Below are 27,889 nucleotides of genomic sequence, written 5' to 3'. Positions count from 1 at the left end.
ATTTCCTGAGTGTTTCCAAAGTGCCCATTGCACACAACACTGTCCCGAACCAAATCAGACAGTTTGGTGTCACCTTGATAACAGAATCATTGCAATTTAGTAAGTAGGAAGGACATTGTCATGAGCAGGAATGGACATCATGATTTTTTAGCTGCCTGAAGGGATCCTGGCCTCTGAAATTGTTCTTTCTGCCTCTCAAAATGCCCTAAGCGCTTTTGTTCCTGATGTTTTAGCATTATCTATTTATTTTCTCCATTCATCTTTGTAGTTGAGTTTTCATTGTATGGGAAAGCACAAGCGGCCTATAGGAACTTAAGGTCTCTGCAGTACCTCTTTTCTGGAAGTTGTGGTAATGTATTGTAATTCTGGAGGCTGTGGAAATGTGGTATTTTCTCCATTAACTCTTTTTTGAAAATACAAAGGTGAGAAGTCCCTACCTGCCTAGCTGTAAAAGAAACAAATAAACAAACAAACAAAAATATGAATCTCTTTATCATTTAATGAAAACATTTCCAGAGGGTGAGGCAACAGGAAACAGTCCTATCTGCTTCTGAAGCAACTCGAATGAAATCAGCTGTAGCAACAGCAAAGACAGCCATGCAAGGTTGGTGGCTGAAGACTCTGCATCAGTGAGGGCTGCAGCGTGGGAGCACGTGAGTAGTGATTATTGCCGCCCTTCCCCAGCCTGCTCACCCAATACAGACCACTGATGTAACATCTACACATAAGAGTTAACACGTCAAAAACACTGTTCTGTAGCAGATGAAGGGCTCAGTTGTAAAAAGTGATTTTTAGTACAATCTTTATTCCACCTTTATTCCAGTAAGACCATGGGGAACTGAATATAACCTGCATATAAGGTGAGAAAACTGTTGTGCAAAACTGAAAATCTAAGGTAAGACAGATACTTTTCTCTCTAAAACTTCTATACATTTAGAACCCTGTGTTTCTGGTTGTACCAGAGTTGATGGCAAAATTCCTGTTGGGCTCAAAAGAATCAAAACCTGCCCCTGTTTTTTTTACAACTCTATAAACTTTGACCTGGAAAATACTTATTAGATCACAAAGCTCACTTGAAGAAAGTTGCAGAACATAACCCTCTGCAGCAGATCTGTCAGACTTTAAAAAGCTGTTTTGTTCTGTCAAAGACAAATAAACCTGCTTGTGGAGAAATGGACAGGTGACTTGTATGGTGATTGCCTTAATTTTCTTTTTATTATTTCTACTTACAGCCTCTTAACCATAATCAGGAATAGTAGAAATACCAGGTTGTACATTTTGTTTGCATGGATTGCTTGTTCTTTACATGTACATCTGGTGGGTGTCAGAAGTGAGTGGATATGGCTATTCCAATGCTTCTCCTGAACTTGAGTGTTTACTTTTTTTGGAGAGTGTAATCATCCAGCCCTGGAAAGGCTGTTTGGGTGCCGGTGTTGGAAAGTATGGTGAAAATGCACTTAACACAATACATCTTTTTTAAAAGCTTTGCCTTAACTATTGTAAGAGAAGTGCTACACTAGCAGCATACAGTAACTCCCTGCATAGCGATGGGCTGGAAGACTTCTCCAGGCCTAGTTTGTGAAACGAATGTATTAATTTTCATTTTCTTTTCACCAGGCCCATAGACACTTTCATATATTACTGCTAATGAAGGTGCAGGCACAGAGATGATATACTCCTCTCAATATATATAAACCTACTTACCTTTCAAAATCAGGTTTCCTCTGATTTGTCATTTCCATAGTACAAAGAATGGAAGTTTTCTTTGCAGCAACTTGCTTGTTGGACTGTAGTTCAGCAAAAAAGAAGACTGGAAGAGGCCGAAAGGTAGGGAAGCCATGGCTGTACACTGTCAAGATGGCCAATGTTCACCTAAACTACTGTATTGCTGTTATTACATGACCTCAAGAAACTAATAGTAATGTCATTACTTGCAATTTTAAAGAATTTGAAGGATGTACCTTTATTTTAAATATCCTCTCCCTTTCAACAGTAGGATATCACATTTACACCATTGTATGGTATGTCCATTTAACAAATTTCTCATTTCACTCCAGCTGTTGTTCACAGCCTCTCCTTTGACATGACCACTGTCAGAATCAGAGGAGGTTCCTAGACATCAGTGCTACCTTCACAGATGGGGGAGGAGGATGCAACTGGACTAGTTTTACCTGTCTACAATTTCATTGCTTTGCTGTGACAGAAGAACTAAGATGATTTTTCTACTTCAGGCAAAATACCCTGAAAACTCTGCCATTGTATTAAGGAAATGATGCTGCACTGTCATGCCAGGCACATACTGCTGGAGCTCAGAGGATAGGCTGTCTGTGTTTACTCCCCTTGAGAGTCACTCGCTGCAATCCTTGGTCTAGGCAGACAAGATCAAAATAAACTTTCTGAAAAACAAAAGTTCAGTATCTCTACAACCTTTTGAGCTGTTTTAAATAGACTATGTATTTTTTTCTGGGCAGGCAAATCCTGGCACATCCATGAGGAACTCAACATTTGCATTATTGCTGGTGCAAGAGCTCTAAAATAAAAATGAGCTCATAATATGTTAGTTCTTGGAGAGTACCTTGGGGATGAGGGGTTTGCCTCATCACTATCCACAGGTTATAAGCATACCCAGTACACATCCAGCTCATAGCAGGGGAAGAGAGGCAATGACTAAAGCCATGAAGTGCCAAGACTCTGTCCTGGAGAAGGAAATATGACACACGCAGTCCAGTTCTTATAACTATAACTAATTCTTTTTTTTCCAGAAGTGGAATTTAGAAACTATGTCTAGTGTGGAGGGACATGTCTATCTCCCTGCTTGCTTAGTAGGACTATGAGTACCTTATACCACTACGGACTGTCTCCGAGCTCAGCCCGACAAATGATTAGTGAGACTTGCTAGTCACACACCATTCTGTAACTCATGAAAGTTAGAAGGGTAAATAAAACACATCCCATCAATGTCTTTGCCACACTTCGTCTTGGGCTTATTCAGTCAGAAGTCATTAAGACAAAAAGCTCTCTACAAACTTGGTGGTCTGCCATCCATCATCCATCTTCCAGCACATGCAATTCATTCTGGCTGCACTCCACCCACTGCGAGGGCTTGAGTGCCCTCCCTTAGCTGTCTCTCCCATGCTCAAACCTGAGTGCTTGTGAGCAAATAAGATAGGATTAGCAGGTGCAGGTGCAATCCACCCACTCCCAAGTGTAAGCCTGAATGCTGCAGATCATTGAGGGAATGAGTCCAGAGTCACTAGGTAACATGTTGCCGCTGCTGCCAATGATGGTGACTATGATGAAATAGTGTACAGAACCTAGGAATATGTTTAGTGATCAGGTGAGTGTGAACATAAGTCTCTCATTATCTCATAGGTAACAGCACTTAGAGCAGCTGATTACACCGTAACTTAACCTTGCAAAGCAATAGTCTGTGACTTAGCATTTGCCTGAATGCGAGTTAGGGGATGGGAGAGCTGAATCCTAACAAACTTATGTGAAAAGCACCTCAGTTTTAGAGACTTCTGCAGTCTGCATCAAACTGTATGAAGGCTCTTAGCTTTACTTCATCTGTATGGTGCTTTAATAGAAGAAAATATCATTTGTGTTTTCTCCTCTCTGGTCCCAGAGCACTGTTTGTTCCTTAAAATTTCTATGGCTATAAAAATCCCAGTTCTAATTAAAAGCAAATGCATTAAGACTTCATTGCAATATGGGGAACTAGTCTTCATCTCCTTATCAGATTCCTAGATCTGAGGTGTGGATCCCAGTTAGACAGATTTTGTACTGGGTACATGTGTCACTAAGGGCACAGAAACCACATCAGGGTGGACTGGGCTCTCTGCAGCAGGGGCAGAGCTTGGAGCTGTTGGGTATATCCAAACACAGACAAAAGGACAAGACTGAGCTCTCCCACCATTACTGGTTATACAGCCCAAAACTGCAGCTTTTAATACTAGCTATTCCCAAGCAGATAAAGTCTAGGGATCCAGTTCAATGAGCTGCAAGGCCTTGGCGAGACAGGACTGTTTCACAGGGGTCATAAATGTTCCTTTTAGGGCAAGGAGGTCTCCACATATGCAGAAGTGACCTGTGAGCAGAGGTGCTTCATACAGAGCTATACATGTCTTCATTGTGCAAAGTCAGCAGCCATCATGGTTTCTGAGCAGCTCTGATCTGGGTGCAGAGTGAAGGGTCCCCTGGTCCCTCTCTGCTTCAGCTGCAGCATAAGCAGTGCCGGTTGTCTGAGGGAGAAAAGCAAGGGCTCTATGCAGAGTCACTCGGTGTCACGGGACCATCAGGAGAGAAGGACAGCAGCTGAAAACTGCCTTCCACTGTAAAGCATTGGGAAGGCCTTCATTGCATCTGATCTGAAGGGTTCATTAAAATACACATTCACCTTCGTTATCCTGCAGCTGCATTGCCTGACTCATCCGACTGCAGTCGCTCTGGAAAAGAAACTCAAGTTAAAAACTTTCCCAACTTGTTTTTTTATTCATCAGGGAAGCTCACGTCTAATCCACAGGGAGAGCAACAGAAGCCATAACGGCATCCACCTTCGTAGGAGGCAAAGGGAATCTGAAAAAAGAAAGAGAAAGCAAATGAGGCACAGGCTGATAGAAAGACTTTTATTTCATGTTTTATCATTTAACAGAAGATGCTTTCTCACACTGGTGTAGTGCTAACATAACCCACTTTGGACATGGCACCCCCAATCCAAGAGTGTCAGTGGTATTCCCTGCTTTCCTCTTTTTAGAATCATAGAATGATAGAACAATAGAATAGTTTGGGTTGGAAGGGACCTTAAAGATCATCTAGTTCCAACCCCCTGTGATGACACCTCCCACCAGACCAGGCTGCCCAAGGCCCCATCCAACCTGGCCTTGAACACCTCAAGGGATGGGGCATCCACAGCTTCCCTGGGCAAACTGTGCCGGGGTCTCAAAACTCTCATGGTGAAGAAATTCTTCTTTATGCTTAGCCTAAATCTGCCCCTCTCCAGTTTATACCCATTCCCCTTAGTCCTGTCACTACAAGCCTTTGTGAACAGGTAAAAAGCCTTTGTGAACAAAGCCTTTTTTTCCACAAAACCATGGAAAACTGCCACGTAGCCATGGCTTAGCAGACATGAACTTGCAGCAGACTTAAGTTTCAGATCCCTGCTCTGACTCCTGATCACACTAAACCTCTTCTCCCCAGTGGCATGTGGAGGCTTGTACACCGCCAAAGTTCTTGCCAGCACTGTGTTTTGTGGAATCAAATCCTATAACCCTTAATGTTTGTTAAGTTATACGGTGTCCAAGCTAGGAGGAGAACCCCCTTGCACCCCAGCACTGGAAATAAACATACCTGCTTTATAACTCATTTTGGGTTATAGGGTTTGACTCTGCAAAACAATTGTCCCAAAACACAGATTTCTCCTAGGTGGCACATGTATGGATACAGTGTGCAGAGGGTTGGCAGTTTCCTCTGATGGGCCAGGGGATGTGCTGCCCTGTGCTGATTTCCTACTCCCCCAGCTCATGTGGGAGCAGTGTCCTGTGGGCACCTCTGTTTCCTTTACACACAGACAGTTCTGGGGGCACATGTTCCTGGTTTCCCCTTGTTAAAATGGAAGCCTTGCAGCCTCAGCCCACCTCAGCCAAAGCTGGTAACTTTCTCCTGTGCTTTTATGCACAGCATGATCTCACCGTACATTGCTTTTAGCTGCAAGAAAATTTCTCTCTTATTGTTTTGCTCTTAAAGACTGCTTTCCCAAGCGAAACAACCTTTGCTTTAAGTAGACGGGGTGACCCAAATACTGTTGTGAATGATTATTCATGGATGAAGTACAGACTTCAGTCCAATGACTTTTACAAGACAACTTAAATCAATATGATCTTTCTGATTAGTAGTTTCTAGAAAACCTCTATGCTACATCATCCCTATCACATTAATTATTTGGCTTACTTTTGCTATATTTGTTTGTGAGTTATCAAGCATCTGAAGCACTTGCTCTGTTGTCCTCTGAACTGCACTGATTTCTTTGGGAATAAAATGTGGCTTAGAAATCCTCTGTTGTGGATTTTAGTAATGAGCATTTCTCAGAAAGGCACTTGTTACTAATGAGCCTAATTTTACTTGCACAACTCTTTACAACCTTTACTCTTAAAAAATAATTGGGAAAATTTACAATGGTAATTGAAGTGTTTATTAACTCATGGCCTACTGGCAAGATTAAACTGAACACGGCACGGCAATTCAGGCTATTCTTCAGCTCTGTACAGGGAAAAATGATAACTACAAGTGTGGAAGCCAACTTTTTTCCCAGCACACCCCTAAATATACTTTTTTTTGTTCCAGACCATCTACTGTAGTACAGCAATGATTTCAACAGAAAACGTACTAAAAGCCTGAAATCAAAATCTAATTTCAAGTCTAAATGATGCACATGATTAGAAATGTACTATCTACTCCCAGCAAATCATAGATCATTGAAACACTAATGTTTCCCTAATTTTAAGCACCATCTCGCGAGTCAAACATTAGATCTGATCTTCCAAATTACAGCTGAGAAAAATAAGACCACGGCTTAACTGCATCCCACCTAGTGCTGTGTCTATTCCTGAGATTCATAAGTTGGCTGTTTAGTCATTGCCTGCTCTCATGCTAATGGACATTAAATATTCTCCCAAAGGTGCCAAAGACCCAAAGTGCTGTCTGCAGATAATTTGTTTGTTGACAAAAGAGGGTACTGAGTGAATAGGCTCTGTACTTAGACAAAGCTCACTGCCAAAAAGGAAAACAGGAGGAAATCTAATTTTGATAACAATAATTCTTTTTTTTGTTACCCCAGAGCAAGGGACTGGACAGAATTTGGCTTTATTTCAATTATAAGTGAAATCAAAACCAAAATCTCCTGGCAAATAATCAGTTTTATAAGGATCATGATTGTTACTATTTCTCTTAACTGGCTTGCCGTGAAGATGAAGTAGGTCTGAAAAGGAATTTTACAGCAAATCTACATACAATTATAGGACCTACTTGTCCAGCACTGGTATTAAATATATTTAAATCAGCATTGGCTCCTGTGGCACTGTAATCAGGTGGCAACTGACCTGTATAGACTGCAGCCGATCCGCAGAATTTGTTTGGAAAGCAAGTGATGTACACAGTTTGGTTAACCTGGTATCACTCTGAAGACAGGCACAGATGTTCAGGTTGAGCCTCATTTGACCTCTCTGAAGTCACAGTGCTTGCGGTTGGTGCTGTACCGGTACTTTACATGTGCCAGGAAAAAAAGGTGCAAAAGAAGCACCTGGGCTTTGCTGAAGAAGAGTAAAAGGCACACCTTGTCTTTGCCTAGGATTGTATCAGTTGATGGGAGGAACATGTTTTGGCTGCTGCTGGTAACACCCACAGCTGCCCAAGCCACATCTCTGATTTCTGGTACATCTGGATCCAGGGAAAGTAGAATTTAATTAATTGTGTCTTCAGTACCAGCTTCTATGGCTTACTGTCACGCATGAAGCACTTTATAGGCACTGAGGGGCTATTGGCCATGACCCAACAACATGATCAGTCAAGTTTCTGTTTGTAGGGTAGATGCCAAGGGCCTCTCCTGGCGGCAGGTTCCCAGCTGCCTGTCTAGCTGGTGACTTGCTCCTGGTCTCTGCTGCGTTCTGGGTCGGGGCACTACATCTATCTGCGAGGCCACACAGTGAGGGAGGCTGAGGACCGACTCAGGCTACAGGGACCTCTCTGCTGTCATATTTTATGTTTTCCCTCACTCCTCACCTAGAATTAGTTTGTGGCTGTGTCAGCTCCCAGTCTCCCAACTCAGAGCAGTCATAGCAGCATAGGTAAAGGGCTGATGGAGGACAAGGACTGCTGGCAAACAGGAGGTGGTGCCTGGACTTACTTATTCCCGAACTGCTGGAGAAACACTCAGACTCAAGCCTTTTCTGAAGGCGCAGACCCCATGCTTCCCTGGGCTCACTGCTTGATCTCTATGCAAGTGAGTAGGCTCTGTACTTAGACAAAGCTAACCACCTAAAAGTAGAGCAGGAGGAAATCTAATTTTGATAACGATAATTCTTTTTTTGTCACCCCAGAGCAAGGGACTGAATAGAATTTGGCTTTATTTCAATTGTAAGTGAAAGAAAAAACAAAATCTCTGGGCAAATAAACAGAGGAAGATGTTTAGCAAGATCCTGATTTATGATCTGCAATATCATAATGGAAAGTGGAGTCAAGCAGGATATCAATTTTCAGAGCTATGCAGCAATGAAGAACAATGCCTTTGGAGTCCTTCCTCACAAACAGAGCAAAGCATGCGTAGGTATCAGTCTGCTTAGCAAGATGGCTTTAGCTCACTATAACAGTAACCTAGCATGTACAATCCATATTAGGACCCAGTCGGCTCCCAAACACCCCTCAGTTACAAAGGTGAGCCAAAAATGTCATGATATCACATGAATAAATATAAGGAAATACAGTAAAAAGGCTTTACCTTTGTCTTGAGCAAAAGGTGATTTTTTTCAGTCCTGCTGGATCTTCCTCTGTCCCTCAAGTCTGCTGGCTCATGAGGCAGCAAAAAGGACAAGGCATTTATCTGTCTTGTCACTTTGCAAGTCCTGAGCATGTTTGACATGGAAAGAAAGGTGTTGAGAGGAGATTCCTGAACATCTCCACCCAGAGATAAGGGAAAAAAAAAGGAAAAAGAAAAGCAAGCTTTAGAAGGTCAGAACGTAGCCCACAGCTACTATTCTTGGTAGAAATGAGACCCTGAAAGGCCTGGGTGAAAATCAGAGATAATCCCCATGTACGTGCATCTAATTGGGACAAACTGAAAGTGAGAAAGCTGAGCTAGTCAGCTGTGGCCCATCCCTGGAGACTCCAGGTTTGTTCCCAGCTGTTAACCAAGAGCACAATTATGCAAAGCCTCCTCTATAAACAGATTCCAGTTTATTACAACTGAACTGGGGGAATCTATTTTTGTCCCTGCTTTGTGCAAATGTGTTACCCTTGTGATTTCCAGCCAGGTCATTCCAAGTCAGCTGCTTTGGCTGCGGCTGTCAGTGGAAGTTCCTCCGTCTGCCTGGTCTCTGGCCACTCTGCTTGCCTGCCTGTGATCAGTTCCTGGACAGGGGGACTAGGAGATGTGCCTGCAGCTATTCTGGTAGCTGTGAGTTATGGTGGTGTCATGTGAAGCAAAGAGTCCAGAAATGCATGTCAAATCGAACCAGTGACTAATAATGATATTTTGGTTGTCTTAGTCCATGACGGGCAAAGATTTATGGGCTTAGAAAAATCTTCACGTAATAATTCCCAGGCGCTGATTTGATCTTGGGCTGAGGCTTCCTAAGAGAGTGCGAAAAGAAGATGAAAAGGGGGCTGCTGTCCCAGAGTTGGCGAGGTCTAACCTTATCTCGAATTGAACCACAAGAGAGGAGAAAAGCCACTGCTCCTTTCTAGTCTGTGTCTGCTCAGAGCCATGCACTGGCAGCCAGAGAGTTGCTATTTGATCTGCCTGTGGAGCAAGAAGGGTCGAGGGCGACGGCTGAGCAGACACAGTGTCATTTGTTGGGATTGTCATTTAGTTCCCTAATCTGTCACCTGATGGCCAGCCAAGCAAGCGCTCAGCACAACCGTGGACCATTCACCCTTGCACAAGCGGCGGAGGCAAGAAAAGTAAGCATCCTACAGCTGCTATGACATTCAGCTGTTTTTTTCTATAAAGGAATGCATTGAATTCACTACAAATCTACTAACTGTCCTCCTAAGCCAGGCAAGAGACTGATTTCTTTTTTTTTTTTTTTTTTGTTAGGCTTTTCTCTAACAGCTGGAGGTCTGCTGGGCATTCAAGCAATGGCTGTTGAGTACGGCAGCTGTTTCAATATCTAATTGCATTTCAGCTTTAATAACTCAAGGGAAAAGCATCGTGTTGCCTACCATGAGCTACTTCCTGTCCTACTGCAAAGCACACTGCACCGATGTGCTCACCCAGTACCAGACCCTGAGATCAGAGGGCTTTCTGTGCGATATTATGCTGAAAGTGAAGGAGAACGAGTTTCCTGCACACAAGTCCTTGTTGGCATGCTCCAGCGACTATTTCCGAGCCATGTTCAAAAGTTACACCCAAGAGTCAAAAGCCAGTGTAATTCACCTGCAAGTTGTCTCACCCACCGGTCTCCAGCACGTCTTGGATTTCATTTACACTTCCTTGTTGCCCCTTTCCTTTGAAAGCCTGGAAGATACCTTGGAAGCTGCAAGCTACTTGCAAGTGACTGATGCTATTGGCTTGTGCAATCAGTACTTAGTTAACAATCTTGCCTTGGAACACTGCTGCTTCTCCGCCAATGTGGCCAGGAAGTTCTACCTGCCTGACGCCTTAGCAGCAACAGAAAAGTACATTGTTAATAATCTCTGGAAGCTGCTGGACTTGGATTTGTCAGGACTACTTGAGCTGAACTTTAGGTCTTTGCTAGTAGTCATTCAGTCGCCAGATCTCCCTATGGTGAAAGAAACCTGCCTTTTGAATCTTGTGCTGCTGTGGCTGAAGCAGGATAAATCCAGGCTGGCTTATGCAAACAGCCTTTTAGAGCACATAAGATACGGCCTCATTCCAGTAGAAGAGCTGAGAAAAACCTACACACAGTCAGAAGTGCCCCTCTCCGCAGCTATTAAGTGCTTGATCATTAAAGCAATAAATTACCACACATCTGTTTTCAAACAGCCCGTCCTGCAGGATAAGTCCACCACGCTGAGGAACCAGAAAACTCGGATCATTCTGCTGGGAGGAGGGACAGCAAACGGGGGGCTTGTCACCGATGTGGTGGCCTTTGATGTTTACAATCACAAATGGCGAGTTCTCTCGCAGATGCGGGACAGGCTGCAGAACCACAGTGTCTGTGTGGTGGGGAACTTCCTCTACGTCTTGGGTGGGGAAATAGAAACTGATGCCCTGGGTGATGCTAAATCTGAAAAGCTCTTATCGGTTACCAACAAGGTCCATCGTTATGATCCAAGATTTAACACGTGGACCCAAATCACAGGCATGCTGGAAAGGAGATGTCAGTTTTCTTGTTGTGTCCTAGGAAAGGATATCTTTGCCATTGGTGGAAGGGGTGAGAATGGGTTGCTGCATTCGTCTGTGGAAGTCTACAACATCAGCAGGGACAGATGGACGAAGGCCAAGGAATTGCCATGCAAGATACATGGCCATGCCAGTGCCATTTGCAAGAATGCTATATACATCTCTGGCGGCAAGTACGCAGACCCAGCCATGACAAGCAAGGACGTATATTCTCTGAACTCCCTTGAAGGGCAGTGGATAAAAAAAGCCCCCATGAGCATTGCTCGGTTTGGGCATCAGATGGCAACAATCAGAGAAGCCATATTCACCTTTTTAGGATTATATGAACCATTCTCTGAAATAGAGAGATACGACCCTGATCAAAACCAATGGACTCGATTAAGACCGCTGATCTATGATCGATTTTGCTATGGTCTGGCAGTGGTAGAGGAAACAGCTCTGCTTATTGGGGGAAAGAAATGGCAAAACTCACAGGAAGTCTCTACGCAAGATGTGGTTGGCTATGACATCGACAACGATGGCTGGGAAGAGATCTGCAAAGCCCCTTTGCCTTGGTGTGGGCTGCAGTGTGCAGTGCTGCAACTCTCTGAACTGGCTGATGAGCAGGACAGTGACATCCTGCAGAAGAGGCTGCTGAACTGCTGAGCTGACAGGCTGAGGAATGATCGTCCCAGGAGATGAGCCAGCACAGAAGTCCTGAAGAAGAAGAAGGAAATTGTAAAGGCACTGAACGTGACAGAGTGGAGGTTTTGCTTTGATAAGCCAAATACTTGGTGGAAACAGGCAAGAAAGTCTGGATCCAGTATGGGAAAAGATGCTGGGATTTACAGAGTTGGAAGCTGATCTCACTGAGGAAGGACATAGCAAGTAGCACATTTAGAGGCAATGAATACTAATCGTAATCCTTGACTTTTGAACAATAATACCTAGATAGCAATTAATAGGTGCTGCAAGTCAGATTTTTCAAAGGTTAAAAAATATAATCCATCTTTTATGTTTCCTTAATCATAGGAAATTTTCCCAGCTGGTAAGTGCAATTGAATTTTTATGCTATAGATAAGCAAAATGAAAGTGAACTGTATAAAGCCTAGAAAATTGATGCCTATGCCAAGTACTGCTAGGGAGAAGGTATTATTTGAAATGTTACATACTAGGCAAGAATGACTTAGCTAACCAGCATGAAATTACTGGACAGAAAGCACGGGTTTTTTTGATATGTAGACTCAGTTATGGCAATAAGTTAAAACAGTGACTGTTTCATAGAAGCCATTCCTCTCTGAGCAGCCTTTAGTGTGGCAGGTCATTCAGATGCTTATTCTGCGTTATTTTAAAGATGCACACTAGCAGTACAGTGCATTTCTTTTGTATTCAAACTTTGTATTAGTTTAGATGGCCAGAGCAGAATGGGTATACATATTAGTCTCTAAGAAACACTTTACAGGAGTTGCTGGAACTAATGCCTTGATACTTACCTTGGCAGCATACATTGCTTTATTGTACCTGCCCATAACAGCAAATCTGTTCATGGCTGAACTGGTACATGAGAGAATCCTGCAGTCAAAAATGAGGTACAATGTGGAAAGAGGTAACTGAAGGCTTTCAGAAGACTTTATTCAGTATCAGCCTACATAGAAAACAGCAATAATCTGACTTCTTTTTGGCTATGTTGGCAAAATTCAAAGGCACAGACTATAAGGGTACTTTAAGGTACATGAATCTGTGAAATACAGACCAAGTGGTCAGATGCCACAGAATCACTTTGGTATGGAACAAATTGAATCTCGAGTCACAAACGTTCATTTAAAAGCTAAATTTATTGTACTATATTTTACAGTGTTCCCTTTCTAGGCTGAGAGTTAATACAATAAAAATATATCTAGAAGAACATTTAATAGTCTTAAAAGGAGGCAGCACAATGGATAGGACACATGTTCTTGGTCACTAGACTAGCTTAAAAAACTGTAATGTTTAATTTTCACCTTTAAAGCAAACAAGCTGACTTTACTAATGTAAAGTGCAGGCAGAATAGCTGTTGCATAGCAACAGATCTAAGTCTTCTGAACTGCCTTGGTTTTGACAAGGAATCAACTACACAATGTGCATATACATCCATCAGATATAAAGAGGTTTTGTAATATGAATATATTTACTTTTGGTCCAGTAAAACAATAGCAAGAAAATCTAAATGCTTGGAACAATAGCACGATCCATTTCAAGTCAAGCATTTTTTAAGAGAAATTTACAAAAACCTCACAAATTTAATATAGAAGTCAGTACTCATGCAGTAAATAAATGTCCAGTTTATACAAACAATATTCTTCTAATGGTACAAATATTACACTGGATCCAGAATTCTATACAAACGTTAATACATCATTTGTCATCCATATCGACTGGAATATAGGATTACTGAAAATGGGCTACAGAAAGGCCACTCTTCTGTACAATTGTGCAAAATCTGCAAAACATTTGCAATCCAAACGTGATAAAATAACAAGAAAGAAAGAGGGGGACAAAGAGAGAAAAAAACAGAAAAAGAGAGAGAAAGAGGGAGAGAGAGAAGAATAAAAAAAAAAAGAAAGAAAGAAGGAGAGAGAAAATAAATCCATTAATTCTTTCCTTCATCCCTTCATGGATATAACTGCCAGGAAATATCAGAGCTCATAAAGTTGAAAGTACATTCACTGAGCTGTACAGGCAATAGTCTAAGGTTGGTGAAGAGTACAACTCGCTGTAAAAAGTATAAAGGAAGTTTTTCCTTTTCACATGAGCATTACTAAATCATGTCATGAGTCCTAACTTATGCAGCAAAGTACTGAAAAGCAGCAGAAATATTTTGTCATGCTCTGATCACTCTTCCAAAACAAGCCCATAAAAAGTAAATATTTGATTTAAGATTTACCTCCTACTTCCCTATTCCAGATAAGTGCCTAACTCTAAGGAGCTATTTCTATTCATGTTCACTGAGTGTTCTCCAGCACAACTCAAAACTTAAATTTAAAACATTTCAATTGGCTTGTGAACTCAGCAGGACCCAGAGACATCCCTTCCCCTTCAAATGCAAACCAGAGGTTTTTTAACTCCTGAATTATTTTTCAGCTTCTGTGCATACAATACGGCCAAATTTCACAGCCTGGAAAACACATAGGAGACTACACTATTTGAAACATCCTATTCATTCCTTTTCTGTTGTAGGAATTTTCAAAGCCTGTGAGATTTGGAGCATTTCTTTGGGAATCTTTTCCACTGCTGCTTTTCTGGGCAAGAGAAATGCTGCTATCAAGGACATTCAAAGTCTACATTTTCAGTGTTGCAAAATCTGCACATTATACTGGTACCTTCAATGCAAAAGCAGCATAAATGACAGTTCCATGACTAATTCTTTAAAAAATCAACCAAATGTGATTAAGAGACAAATAACAGATAATTTGGTCTTAATCAAAATACAAACCAGCATCCCTTTGCACTGATGGTAAATCTTAGCAACAGCCTTTAAAAAAGCACAAGGAAATAAGACCTAACCTTTTAATACTTAAATTGACATGTGTCGTCTCTATCTGCTGATTTTCACCCATTTTGTGTGCTTGACAAAACTGAAACGCAACTGCCACACTTTTTCCCTGTTATTTAAGAAACTCCTAGAGTTTCTCATTAAATATAAAAATTGGTATTCTTCCACCACCAAAATAGTACCCGCACTCCAAAAATGCAATGCAATACTGGAATTATATAATATAAAATATCATTGTAAAAGTGACCTTCAATAACAAAACCTTTAGCTTGTAGAACTTCCTGCATGAAGGCCACAGTCTTCCAAAAATGCTTTTAAATACTTTTCTTTAATAGCTAAAGATTATGCTCATTATTTCACAGAAGGTAAACACAAGCAGAGCGTTGGTGGCATATAAAATATACAAATCCTCATTAAAGACGTGGTATTGTTGACTATTGAAGGTTTACTTCACACAGCTGAGTAACATTAAAATATAATTTACTAGAGCTCCCACATATTGATATAAAAACTACTTTATGCACTTAAGTAAAGGGCTGGCATGTAGCGAATGGACAAAAAGAGAGACCTTTATACATGTGTTTCAATGTAAGAGTGAGTGTGCGCTAAGGAGGCTATAAGTGCATCCACCTCAGATGAGCCATTAACAGAGTCCCTCGGGGTGCTGCTTTGATAGATGTCCATGAAGAGATCAAGGTACATTTGTTTCCATTCTTGAAAGTCTCTAGACGTCAAAGCTGGGTTATCCAGAACTTTGTTTATAATGGCTACTTCTCCTTCCCTGGCCTGTGAGAGAAAAGGAACAAGCAAGAGTCAATGCAAGTGATGAGTCACTGGCAAAATCAAGGAGCATGGAAGGAGGGCATAGGGTGGGCAAATTCAAGCCATAGAGCCCCTAAAAGTGGGGGGACTATATTACTGCTATACAACCAGCGGCAAACAGGAACCCTTCCTACAGGTTGTCACACATCAGCCTCCAGGGCTAGGACTTGCCTTGCCTTGTTCAGCATCCTCGGAGAGAGTCCCAATTCCCCCTCCTCACCCCTTGTTCAGCTCAAGAAAAAGCAAACCCTATACTGTTTACTATTAGCTGCTTACATTTTGCAAGATGGTTTTCACACAATGAAGCACCATCTGTTAGCTCTTCTTGATCAGCAAAAGAAATACTGCGTGGGTGCGTGGGATGCAGACAGATGGCCTCTCACACGTCAGCAGAGTTAAGCCTTTTTTACCAGGCTTGTCGTGGGGATATCCGAGTGCTACATTGCAAAGGCTTGTGCAAGGCCCCCCATGTTAATGATAACTCATCTTCATTAAAGATCCAGTGTATGTGATGGGCTGACTGGCTGCAACCTCCTCCTACCACCGCAGTGGCAAAGGGAAGGCAGAAATGGGTGAAATCTAACATAGCTGCTGGTACCTCCTTGCCTATCATTGAGGCAGGAAATGTTGCTGTATCATTATCACGGGCTGGTGATTAGTTTATCAAGAGATGACAGGCAGCCAGTATGGATCACAGTAAGCCTCTGACATAACCATAGACACTCATGGTCGTCGCAAATGGTGAAAGCTGGATGCAACAAGCATAAGCCTTGGAAACACAGCTAACACACAGGTTTCCAGCACTACTCCTCTGCATAGGAACGGTATGGTCACCAGCAATGCCCCGCCTATCCTACTCGCCAGATGGGTTTCACACTACTCATTGCTCATTGCTGACTCACATTTTCCATGTCCATGCTACGAGTCTGTGAAATCTTTCTGTAGAGCATGTTAAAAGAACATATTAAGCCGTGTCAGCCCACATTGATAGGAGAGGATTGGAAGGGCCATAGATGCCACCCATAAGCAGTAGGTAGAAAGGTATTTTTCATGCTTTCTAGACAGCAGATAATTAGTGCTATGTTCTAGAATACTCCTTTTCAGAAATGGAGGTGCAAGAAAAGATCAGTGGAAATTAAACCATGGGAACTGCTGATTACTATATCTCTGCTTCAACTACTATAACCTGCTTCTCACAGACTGTGGCTGGTAGCCCCACATCTGCTTTACCAGCCAGGTAGCTCATACTCGCTGGCAGGAGAATGGTTTCGTGTTGTCACAAGAAAGACAGCAGAGGGGTATTTCATTAAGGACTACATTAAGGATGGAACAGAGAGCCTGTGGACAACAAGAGCTAGAAGCTATTTGGAGGGTCGTCTCAGGCTACTATTAATTTGGACAAATTGAAGAAGACTTCAGAATACCAACTCCAACAGGTCAGTGCAACTGGCTGCAATCAGAAAGGAGAGATCAAAGGCAGTGATAAAAAGAAAGAATAACTGATAAGGTAACAGCAGTACCTACCGGTAGATAGGACTACCCGTAGTATGGCAGAAGTGGAGCTCTGGGCTATAACGGAGCTAGAAATTTGTCATGAGTTATGATGATGCCACTGCAAAACATGTCACCCTACACTGTTGCCCTATGCAAGAAACAGCAGTTATCTATCTTTGGTACTTCCTGCCATTGCGTTTTCAATTATCGGTGTCATGCACTTTAAGAATGATTTGCACTAATCAAGGTCCAAACAAGAATGGTGACAGGTTTAGAAAATATAACTCATGGACAGAGAATAAATAAACAAATAATGTTTGTGTGGTCCAAAAGAAAGAAGTCCCAGAGAAGCACGAAAATGAGCATCTGCAGGGTCAAGGAGATGTGCTGTTTTGAGGATTTCCTGAAGGAAGGCAATTCCATTTGTAGGAAGACGTTGGTGTACTGTAGCTCAGGTATCAATAAATGCTAACAAGAAAGACAAGTATGGCAGCAAGCTGCTGATACTGAACCACAATTTTAGTATCAGTGATCCTGCCATGGTGCAAAAGCACAGATACCATGTGAACCTCCTGACACCCTGGCATGTCTGAGAATATTGTGATTTTGTTCCAGCTTCCCACTTGTAGAAGTCATGTGGAAAGCCCGTGTATCTTGACCTTACCTGGCAGTCTCCGATCCTGTAAAGTCTCAAATAACCAGATAATTCTACAAGTATTTGTTGTCTTCAATGAGATGATACAGTGCAGAAAGTTAAGCAAGCACAAGATTTTTTTTCAGGATCAGAGGCCTACAGCGTGAAAATAATTGTTGTTTAAATGCTTCTCTAGGTGATGGAAAACCAAATTAATTAATGTTGACAAAGTCCTCTGACGAAAGCTGTTACAAAATCCACTGTATGATTATGTAGCGACTTAAAATATGATCATTTAATATAGTTAACAGGGTCTCTGGGGAAATCCAGCATATTGTTTGCTGAAATCTCTATCAGGACAGTATTGAAACTGCTATAACAAAAAAGGAAGCTGATAGGGAGGCTAAATGAGCTGTGGACCATTTAGAATAATAATTAGTAAAAATCTTCAAATCTATCATTGCCACTATCTATTTATTTAATCAATCCTAATGATTAAATACTGATCAGCTTATGCAGAAAACAGGTGGTTTCGTCTTGGACAAACTCAGCATTCAGAAAAAAAACAAGTGTTGAAAAAGCTACTGCTCCCTTCTGAACGGCTGGCTTAACTTAACTTTAGACTTTGGCAATTATAGAGTAAATGTGTTTTGGTAAATGAAAATGTTAAGAGAGAAAAAGGGGATTAAGTTCTCCTCTGATCATTTTGTGTTAAATTCTGTTAAGCTAGCCAGAGGAAGAAAAGATAACTGAGATTTTATCTGCGCAAAAATAAAATCTGATCTCCTCACTTCAACTGCTCTCCCAAGTCCCATTTTTCTCTGCTTTGCGAACAGCGTTTTCCCACGTCTCCCTTGCTTGTTTCGCACACTAGGTTCAGCCTGGAGTCCAGCTGCATATGATTAATCTCCAAATACAATACAGTCTGATCCAACCCTGGGGCAGAATTTTTCCTCCCTCTTTTATCTCACCTTTAAAGTGCTTTTCAGAATTCGCAGCTGGTGCAGTTTTTCATTGACTAGTGGATCACTACATCTCTTTATAAAAGATTTCTTATACTCCAGCTTAGTGGAAATCCGATGTTCTCCTAAAGGAGACAGACTGGCCTGCTCCAAGGCTCTGTACAAATCTTGCAAGGAGTCTGCTGTTTTCTCCTCTATAGTTTCAACTGTAAGGAGAAAAAGGAAAAAAAAAGGAGGAAAAAAATAGAGAAAGGAACAATGTATCAATAACATAATTACTGGAAGATCAATCAAAAACCTTCACAAAACGTGCAACAGGTTTAACTAGACCACAAAGAGAACATTTCACGCCTGCTAAGTTCCAGAAAAAAAGTCCCGTGACTGCCTTTAGGAGAAGGGGAGAAAAACTTTCCAGAATGTAAATTCTTGACTTCCACAGAAAGAAGGGGAAAAAAGAGGAATAGTGAAAGGTGCAGTAATATTGTAGTGACATACTGTCAGAAACCACATCTCTAGTATTGCAGTTAAATATACTAGTGAATTCAGCATTACAAGGAAAGGAAGCCCCAGAAGCATCCTGTTAAGGAAGGTGATCAGGGATCAGATCTTTGCTGAGAGCACTGATACAGTGTTCAAGATTATGTTTGTGATGGTGGCATTGGAATGACATGTTGTTTTCTTTCCTAGAAAGGTCTACTCCTTTTGTCTCTTATCTTTGATACTCAAGAGTGTTGTTTCATGATCGGTAATGTTGTCAGTTGTGGTGCTTTTTACCTCTACTGTTACATGAAGGTTCAGCAGCAGACTATGGACTGGGCATAAGAGCACAATCGTGACAGCAGCACAGCAAACCAAACCAGAGCTGTTTGCATTATAGGTTTATCTGTTTATTACAGGTCTAAAAATATTTATTCTAACTAGTACTGGGAGCATTTTAAAGGAAAAAATAAAAAAAAGAAAGATTTTGCTTCTCTAAAAGCCAAATTAAGCAAAGGTTAGGGATGAAATGTTACTCTGATATGAGTACTGAAATGCATCCTTTAGAAAGCATCAAAATATTTCAACTTCTCACAGTTTTCCCTGGAAGAAACTGTTTGATGACTCCATTCAAACTTAGAACGTTCCAGTGAATTGCAGTATTAGCTGAGTGGTGACTAGGAGATGCCAGGACAGCCCTGGGCAAGCAGTCAAGCTCCATCCCTGCTGCCTCTCGCACACCTGTACACAGAGCCTCCCAGCTGACTTCAGAGCCCTTGCGACTCTCTCATCCAGTCTTGGCTTTCACAGTGGTGTATGGGTTCTTTTGCACAACATCCTCATGACCACAGGATGCTTTCATGAAAGCTCTTATAGAAAGGCTACAGCCCTTTGGTTTCAAGCATCCCTTTTATCCTGTGACTGACCCTGCACCAAGACATAACCATCTGCACTGGCTGAAAGTTTGGCACATGCTAAAGTACTCGTAAGTATTGCACCTCAGACTCCTCATGTGTTTAGATGTTTTTTATTGAGAACCAACAGGGAGGAACGCTGGTGTTTAGAAGTGACATTTCTGGACCACCAGGAGCTGGATGATGCAGCCTCCCATTAATGTCTATACTATGCAGTACGGCAACTACTCACCTCAGGCTCAAGTAAGAACTGCAGAGCTCCGCGTCTCCACATCACATCACAAAAAGTGTTTGCATTTGTATAGATCTTTACACAATCAAATAATTTTGCAGTCAGTAACTAGTCTAGCTGCACCTCTCATCAGTTTATTCCTTTGTCCTTTTTAGGGGTGGCTGTTTTTAAAACTCGCATTCTTTTTTTAAAGAGATTGGAAATGAAGAAATGCTAGAAGCTTTTTATTGATGGAGGTGGTGTGAGTCTGTACAAAGTTCCTTAAACCCTCCCGTTGTGTGCTACGCTACTTGGAAAGCGAGGTTCATCACTGTAAGGGGCAGCCAGAACTTAAAGAAGAATAGAAATGAGATACATTTCTCCTTCTTGTCAATTTCTTTCTTATTAAAACATCTAATGTGTTTGTCACAGTTTAGCCCTGACCCGGCTAATTTCGGCAGCTAAAACCATGCAACTTGACTCTCAATTTTCTTACCCCATCCCCAGGGAAAGAGGAAAGGAAAATGAGAGCAAAAAACTTGTAGGTTGGAAACTAAAGCTACAAATTTAATGAAATAATAATAGTAGCAGTAACGATGAAAATAATTAGAAAATAATAAAATATATATACAAATGCATGCGATTGCACCCAGGCCCCACCCCTCGATGACTATACGTCACCACAAATACTGTAGAGCAGACATGAGGGAATGGGTCCATGGCTAGGAGACAGCTGGACTCAGGAACTGCATTCCGGAATGCATGGATCTGAGATCAGGAGCAACAGGCAGATGAGGTCCTTCCTGGATGTCAGCCATTGCAGAAGAGGAATGAGACCCTCGTGATCTCTCATTTTATACCAAGCATGATGTATATGGGATGGAATACTCTGTTGGTCCGTTTAAGGTCATCTGTCCTGTCTGCCCCTCCTTGCAGGTGCAGCCCTTTTCCACCAGCTTGAGGATGGCCTTGGTTACTATAGGAGTAAGTGAAAGCATTGGCCTTTCTGTATACAATGCCCTGTGTCATCCCTTCTGGAGATAAACTGCAGTTTGCTTTCAGAAGATGTAGTTACTTAAATGAGATTGAGTGAGAATCACAAAATTGAATCTAATTTAGCACAAACCACAACAGTGTTAAAGGGCAAAACATTCAGTAGCTGAATACTTGAAGATTTGTTAAAATCCTCTGCAGTTGTGATTTTTATGCTTTCTTAAAAAGTCTATGCAGCCACAAAATCAGATGTTTGGGATCTTTCTATCAGTTCATATCGGTGAACACTGAAATCCACCAGTCTGTCTGCTGGGGAACAGGAGTGATATGCTAAAATGCAAAGGTTAAAAAAACACCTTGGTCTGACAGGGGAGGATTTTATGTGTGTTTCTCTTTCTCTTATCCCTTCTTATGCAAGGCAAAAAAGATCTTTCCTGTGATTCCTTTTTGCCAGCGTCCTTGTCATGTTGAACCCTCAGGAGGTTAGTGGAGGGAAAGTCTGCTAAAGAAGAGAGCCAGTGCTTTAACTAAGTCACCTGAATTTACTTTTTCAGGATGATCTAGAGCCTGGACCAGCAACCAGTCACCACGTACAGGCTTGCCATCAAAAACCCATGGCCTCCTGAAACACCAAAGGTCCCCATGATGGCAAAGAACAACATTCAGGTTCGACCCTGAGGTTCCAATCCTGAATGACAAGAGCCTTTAATGAACCTCGAAGGCAACACGCCTGTGTGGGTTCAAATGCTGTGCTGGAGGGCTAGCACTGCCTTCCCTCCCGGAGCCATCAGCCTGGCTGTCTGCACGGCTGGTGCTCCTCAGGGCTCACTCACCTCCTCCGGCAGGCAGCCACCGCCTCAGAGGCACTGTGGACAAGGTAGAATTGGAGGGACATGAGGCAGCAGAGCACTGATGGCAGGTCTTTGAAAGACATTGGCACATCACCTCCACCCAGTTGGAGCTGCCTCCCCCCCGCGCTCTGTCACCGCCTCGGTGCTGTAGCTATAAGCAGCATGTAGAAAAGAGGCCGGCATTTGCTGTAAAGGAAAGAGCAAGGAAGAATAACAGCAGGTGCCTTCCCCTAAAAGTCTCGCTGCTGCTGAGGCTGGGGCAGCTCAAAGAGGGCAAGATGCTGCCTTATTCCACCCACGGTGGGGGAGAGGGCAGCAGGCGTCATGATAACACATCCCAAGCCCTTAATATTTTCCAGTACTGCTGCTCTCAACAGCTCTCAGTAGGCGGGAACGAGATTATACACGAACCTTCCCTCCCTCACCCTTCTGCTATAGGCTTTGATTGATTTCCTGTAGGTGTTGGTGAAACCCTTGGCACCACAAAGCATCTGAGGTACTTGATTATATATACAGCTGAGCTTAAAGCATATTTTCTTTTTTCAAATTGGTGGATTTGTATGCAAGTCACGCTCTCACAGCAGGGCTGTCTCCTTAAGGAAGAATAAGGCCTTAGGTAATGCCTCGTTTAAGTAGAAAATGCAACCTAATGGGATTTGCAGATGACCTCAGAACAGCAGCCAATGCAGTAGGTTGTTTTTCACCCTCACTTGGCTGCTGAGTCACGGGTCGTATCTCCCTGGTTGCTCGGAATACACTGTCAGGTGGTTGTTTCTATGTACTGTTAAAAAGGAGAGTCTCTTCTCTGATGCAATAATTTTGTCCCCCGACCCACCCAAGCCTGAACAATTCTCTTAACTTTAAAGCAGAAATGAAGCTGCATAAAGTCTGCAGCAGACAGGATATAAATTCAGAACCATACCTTCCAAATACAAGAGTACACAGGTACTAAATTTCATAACAACAAAGCTTCTGCTTTGTCTTCAAGGGAGTGCAAAGACATTTGCATTAAATTCAGGAGGTAAAGAATACATCAGCCTAGTAAACAGCATGTTATTATTTTTCATAATTCTGCTTTCCACAAAGAAGAGTTTCCGAACTTTTTGTACTTTGCCCTCATTTCTTAAAATGCAGCAAATATTTGTGTCTATTTTTACATTTTCTCAGGAGAGAGAGCTGGAGATTTTGGCTAGTAGGTGAAACTCTATGAGGTCAGGATTGGTTTGGGTTGTTGGGATTCACGAAAAACAGGTGGGATTTCCTACACTGTGCCATCTGTTGTCGATGAAAAGAGCATGCCCTGAGCTCCATAATGTTCTAAATGTTACCACCTCCTGGCTCCCTTGGGCTATTCATCTTTATATTATTTCCCTCTTATAAACCAAGATCCTAAGAGCAATAATTAAGAACATCAGGCAATTGAGTGAAAAGCAACCAGACAAAAACAGTTAACATTGGTATTTACATAAATCAAGAGATGATCAGTCCCTGTAAGCTGATGATTCAGGAAGATAGTACTGAATTCACAGAATCATAGAATAGTTTGGGTTGGATGGGACCTTAAAGATCATCCAGTTCCAATCACCCTGCGATGGGCAGGGACACCTCCCACTAGATCAGGCTGCCCAAAGCCCCATCCAGCCTGGCCTTGAACACCTCCAGGGATGGGGCATCCACAGCTTCCCTGGGCAACCTGTGCTAGTGCCTCACCACCCTCATTGTGAAGAAATTCTTCCCTACGTCTAGTCTAAATCTCCTTCTGTCCACTTTATACCTATTGCCCCTCATCCTATCTCTACAAGCCTTTGTGAACAGTCCCTCCCCAGCTTTCTTGGCCCCCTTCAGATACTGGAAGGTCTCTCTTAAAGTCTCCTTGGAGCCTTCACTTCTCCAGGCTGAACAACCCCAACTCTCTCAGCCTGTCCTCGTATTAGGGCTATGCAGAAGGGCATTGTTGCAACTCAGCTGGCTAACACATTACTCTCTGGACACACAGAATCTCCAGGCAAACATTTCTCATAAATTTTCTCTAAATACATGGAATAGCTTCTAGTAATTTTCAGTGGAGATTCCTGTGTTTCTGTGACTCCCTTTCCCACTTTCTTGTGGCTCAAGCCACCTGAAGCTTGCATGGTTTTCCTCTTTCAGTGAGGTATCACAGGAACCAGTGCAGCGTCTGAGGCTACAAGTCCACATAACTGCCCCTGCAAGGATAGTACAACACAACTAACCACAAATTTTGTCACCACTGTGCTGACAAGGTCAGATTTTTCAAGGGTTGAATCTCTCCTCTAAGGCCCCTTTCCACTTTCCCAGCGCCTCCTACCACCACACAGACTCATCCCATTATGTTTAGACTTTTTATCCTGACTGATGGACATTGCAGCCACCCTGATGGCATTCTCTATTTTCCCATTATCCTCTCTGCTGTTTGCTACCTTTACAGCTTAGTGACGAGCTTTCCTTTGCCATGCAACTCCTCTCACGCACGCCCACTCCCCTACTTGCAATTAGCCCCACACTTGAACAAAATTATCACCGTGAGAGAATCAAGCTGCTGTTAAGAGGGTGAACAGGGCACAGTCAGACTCAAATCCTCTGCTCCACTGAAATTTAAACTCCTATTTTCATCCCTTTTGGTGATCTCACTCTCTCTCGCAGAAGAACTAGCTCAGGTCAGCCTTCTCAGGATCTTAAGCAAGCAATTTTGTTAGAATACATCACTAATGACATTACTAAACAGCTGCCATATGGCATGGCCCCCCCAAGAAATCCCAAAGATTTGCTTCCAATTTGAGAGTTACACCCTTCTGCTTCACCTTTTGCACAGGGGAGGCATCTACCCAAAGCCTCCCAGAGACTTTCCACGAGAGTCACTAAATGCTCCACTGGAAATGGTCTCAAGCTAGACAAAACAGGCCCCGATGCACAAATCTCTGGGTGGCAGGCTTTATTTTCCTTTGCTTTCTTGACTCTGACGCATCTATGCTGGGAACAGAGAAACTTGTCTGCCACAAGCTAACTAATAAGTGACAAAATCCCAGGACCAAAAAAGCATTTTGCACTCTTCCCATGCCATGTTGGCTGTGCCATGTCTAATTAACAGGTCTATCAAAACCCTCCTGATTGTGCAATGGTTTTACTAGCAGGCAGTGTGGTAGACAGATGCCTGCTGATCCCCTGAGGAGGAGAGGCCTCCTGTGGCATTCCATCGAGCACCAGTTCAGGTTATCTGCCAGCCCAAGTGTGCTAACAGGCAGGCAGGGGCAGGGGATGTAATGCAGCCACAGGCTCCAACAGCCTTGGCTGGGTTTGTAACTTTCTGTTAGGAGAAAGACAGAAGGGATCTTCCTATATTTAAAATGGGAAAGCAAAAGGTTGGAAGGAGATTGGTAACGGGTTTTAGCTGTGTTGGAGAGGAGGAGAGAGGAGAAATTGTTGGTTTCTCAGGGCAAGGCTTAAATCCATCTTTGCTGATGTTCATGTTACTCATTAGAGTCCAAACCGCCCAAGATGAAAGGCATATCCAATTGCTTATGATGCAAAGAAACAAGAATTATAGTTATTTTTTACACTATTTGGCTAAATGGCAGGCTGACTAAGCTACGTATTTCCTTTTCTCTCCAGACTATAAGCTAAAAGGAAAGAAATAGTAAAACCAAAGAAAGATAAAGTTTTACGAGGAGATGGTGTTTGCACATCTGTGTGCTGTGTACGAGGTCACCCCTGGGCAGGTACTAGGGAGCCATGGTGACACAGAAAATCAGCTCCCAGCAGAAGAATGCTGCAAGTCACACCTCTGATTACTAAGAAAAGGAAGAAGCAACACAGTGTTTGTACCTGCGTGGTGCAACATGCAGGAGGTGCAATAAGATGCAGTTCAGGTCTACATGGATGCTCTGGGTAATAAGGAACAGATTTCCCTGATAAGGGACAAACGGAAACCTGTGTAATCTCCTACACCACATTATGGCAAAATCAAGGCCTGACTGGGCATGCGAGTATGCTTGTGCATCTATATATGTATGTGCATACATACACACACGAGAGCACTCCATGAGTGAAAAGAAATTTAAGCAGGCTTAAGAAAAGCTTGAGGATTCTTGTGCAGCACCTGACCTTTTGCAACCTTTCTCTCTGTTATTCCTTCCCTTTGCCTGCCCTTTTCCGATTTGTGTAATCCTCCATCCTTTCTGACCCCGTGTACTTGAAAGTGAAAGATTTACCCCCAAAGTGTTAGGTCAAAGAAAGCAGAAACAGTGTTTAAAAACAAGCCTTGATATGTGTGTTTAGCAAAACATGAGTGGCTGGAGGATTAGCGAATGAGCATTAAATTTGCATTTTATACCATTCTTTCCTCTAAAGAGGAAGCATTTTAGGATTACCAGATAATTGTACATAGTTTCCATTCTCTCCTACTATGTAAGCCTGCAGGCAAAATAGATATTTCCTAGAGAGGGTGTTCACTAAACCATCAACACAACAGAGCTCTGCAATATGCTGGATGTTTCCACCTGACGGTATGAGGCTGCCTCTCCTCTCACATGCATGAGCATAAACTGGTTTCTTGAAATAATGTGAATTGTGCAGGAAAGTGGAAAACTTATCTCTCGTAGGACAGATCTCCAAGGGTATTTCAGGCATTTTCCACTACAAACAAGTTCAATCAGAAGCATTTATGTACCATAACTGCCTTTAAAAGATCTGACCCTAGCCTTTGTAAAGCCTGAGAGATGAGGCACCAAAGGTCTAATTCTTCTTGTGAACTATTTATGACACTAACGGTTTTCTTCTTGAATCAGTAGATCCCTGTAAATCTATCTTCCTCTGAGGTCACCTTGCTGGTGATATTTGAATGATAAATGCATACACCTTGTCACGGCCTTGTAGGCTACCACTGTCCTTTCAGACTGCACTTTGTGAGCTGGCAGGCTGAAGCAAGTCTAGCCTCCATGGGACACGTGAGCTGGTCCTACTAGAAATCTCATGTCCACATGAATTACTTCTCTTCAGCTTTCCATTCAACTGGAATGGCTTATTAAAAACAGCTGACACTAAACTTGGCATTAAAAAAAAATAATTAAATCCTCAAAGTTCCTCCCTGCAGACCAGCATTGTTTCGCCGACAGCAACATTTAGGCATTTTCAACATCCACTTAGCAATCAAGTACAGGTGCCAGCAAATGTGTTAATATGTTAGTGAGAAAGGAAAACACAGACACAGGGAATAATTAGCTCACACTGTTCATGCTGCTTTTACACACCTTGAATGAGCATCAGAAGAAGCTCCTCATTTGCTCCCAGCCCTGCTGTTTCATGAGGTTATATAGGTGGGCTATGATTTCAGAGAGAGCATAAGAGTGAAGATGAAATAGCTCCAAAGCTTCCTAAAGTAACAGGGAACTCTGATCAATGGCAGAACGTTTTGGCATCAGTGTTATAATTACATCCTTTGGTATCTGAACATAGTACTCTACTCAATAAGTTGCCTATGAAGGCATCATTTTTACCTTTATCTGCCAAATAAATTTTAGTGACTCTTTGGGAGAATTTTAACACAATGAAATAGGATATCCTGACATTTTTCTGTGCCACATATTGATATGTGTTGTTTCATTTTACCACAAACTACCAACACTGAGGTGAAATAAATAGAGCAATCAAATTTCAACGATAGACTTCCCCTCAGTCCTTGCAGTTTGGAAACAATGAATAACTTCTCATATTCACAAAGTAAGCCAGGAGCTGAAGCAAGCTGGGTAAACTGCCATACGTCTGGGGATGCTGTGACTTTTAGACAAGATGAGAAGGTCCCTACAGATACATCTTGCAAGCAATATATGGAAGCAATTACTCCTTCAGGAAAATATTTTTTCACAAAGCTAAGCTGTTACAGCACACGAAGTTGTGAAAGGTTAAGTGACAAATGATATGGACCCAGCGACA

At 42.3% G+C, this 27,889-nt stretch overlaps 2 protein-coding genes and 1 long non-coding RNA gene across 6 annotated transcripts in view; 1 reads left to right on the top strand and 2 right to left on the bottom strand.

Annotated features, from left to right (window-relative positions):
• Window positions 1-481: 481 nt before the first annotated feature.
• LOC128850966 (uncharacterized) lies at window positions 482-9,215 on the bottom strand. The gene is made up of 2 exons (XR_008448240.1): window positions 8,489-9,215; window positions 482-4,575 (listed from the first exon to the last, which is right to left on the bottom strand). It is a non-coding gene; the product is annotated as an uncharacterized LOC128850966 (long non-coding RNA).
• A 103-nt stretch (window positions 9,216-9,318) lies between these two features.
• On the top strand, window positions 9,319-12,698 carry KLHL34 (kelch like family member 34). Its single transcript, XM_009565547.2, has 2 exons — window positions 9,319-9,669; window positions 9,806-12,698. The coding sequence occupies exon 2, from the start codon at window positions 9,932-9,934 to the stop codon at window positions 11,717-11,719; it is 1,788 nt and encodes a 595-aa protein (XP_009563842.2). The 5' UTR covers window positions 9,319-9,669; window positions 9,806-9,931; the 3' UTR covers window positions 11,720-12,698.
• Window positions 12,699-13,703: 1,005 nt separating this feature from the next.
• CNKSR2 (connector enhancer of kinase suppressor of Ras 2) overlaps window positions 13,704-27,889 on the bottom strand; it is a 212,211-nt gene continuing 198,025 nt past the window's right edge. The window contains exons 21-22 of one of the 4 annotated variants that reach the window (XM_054059353.1): window positions 18,507-18,703; window positions 13,704-15,371 (exon numbers count right to left, since the gene is read on the bottom strand). In XM_054059353.1, the coding sequence (XP_053915328.1) occupies window positions 15,156-15,371; window positions 18,507-18,703 (413 nt within the window). In that variant the 3' untranslated portion in view covers window positions 13,704-15,155. The remainder of the gene's footprint in view (window positions 15,372-18,506; window positions 18,704-27,889) is intronic. The other 3 variants (XM_054059361.1, XM_054059366.1, XM_054059370.1) reach the window with 3 other exon arrangements.

This window comes from Cuculus canorus, chromosome 1, assembly GCF_017976375.1.
Source record: "Cuculus canorus isolate bCucCan1 chromosome 1, bCucCan1.pri, whole genome shotgun sequence".
Taxonomy (NCBI): Eukaryota; Metazoa; Chordata; class Aves; order Cuculiformes; family Cuculidae; genus Cuculus; species Cuculus canorus.
Note: the sequence above shows the minus strand (reverse complement) of the source record. Positions and strands in the feature narration are given on the sequence as shown.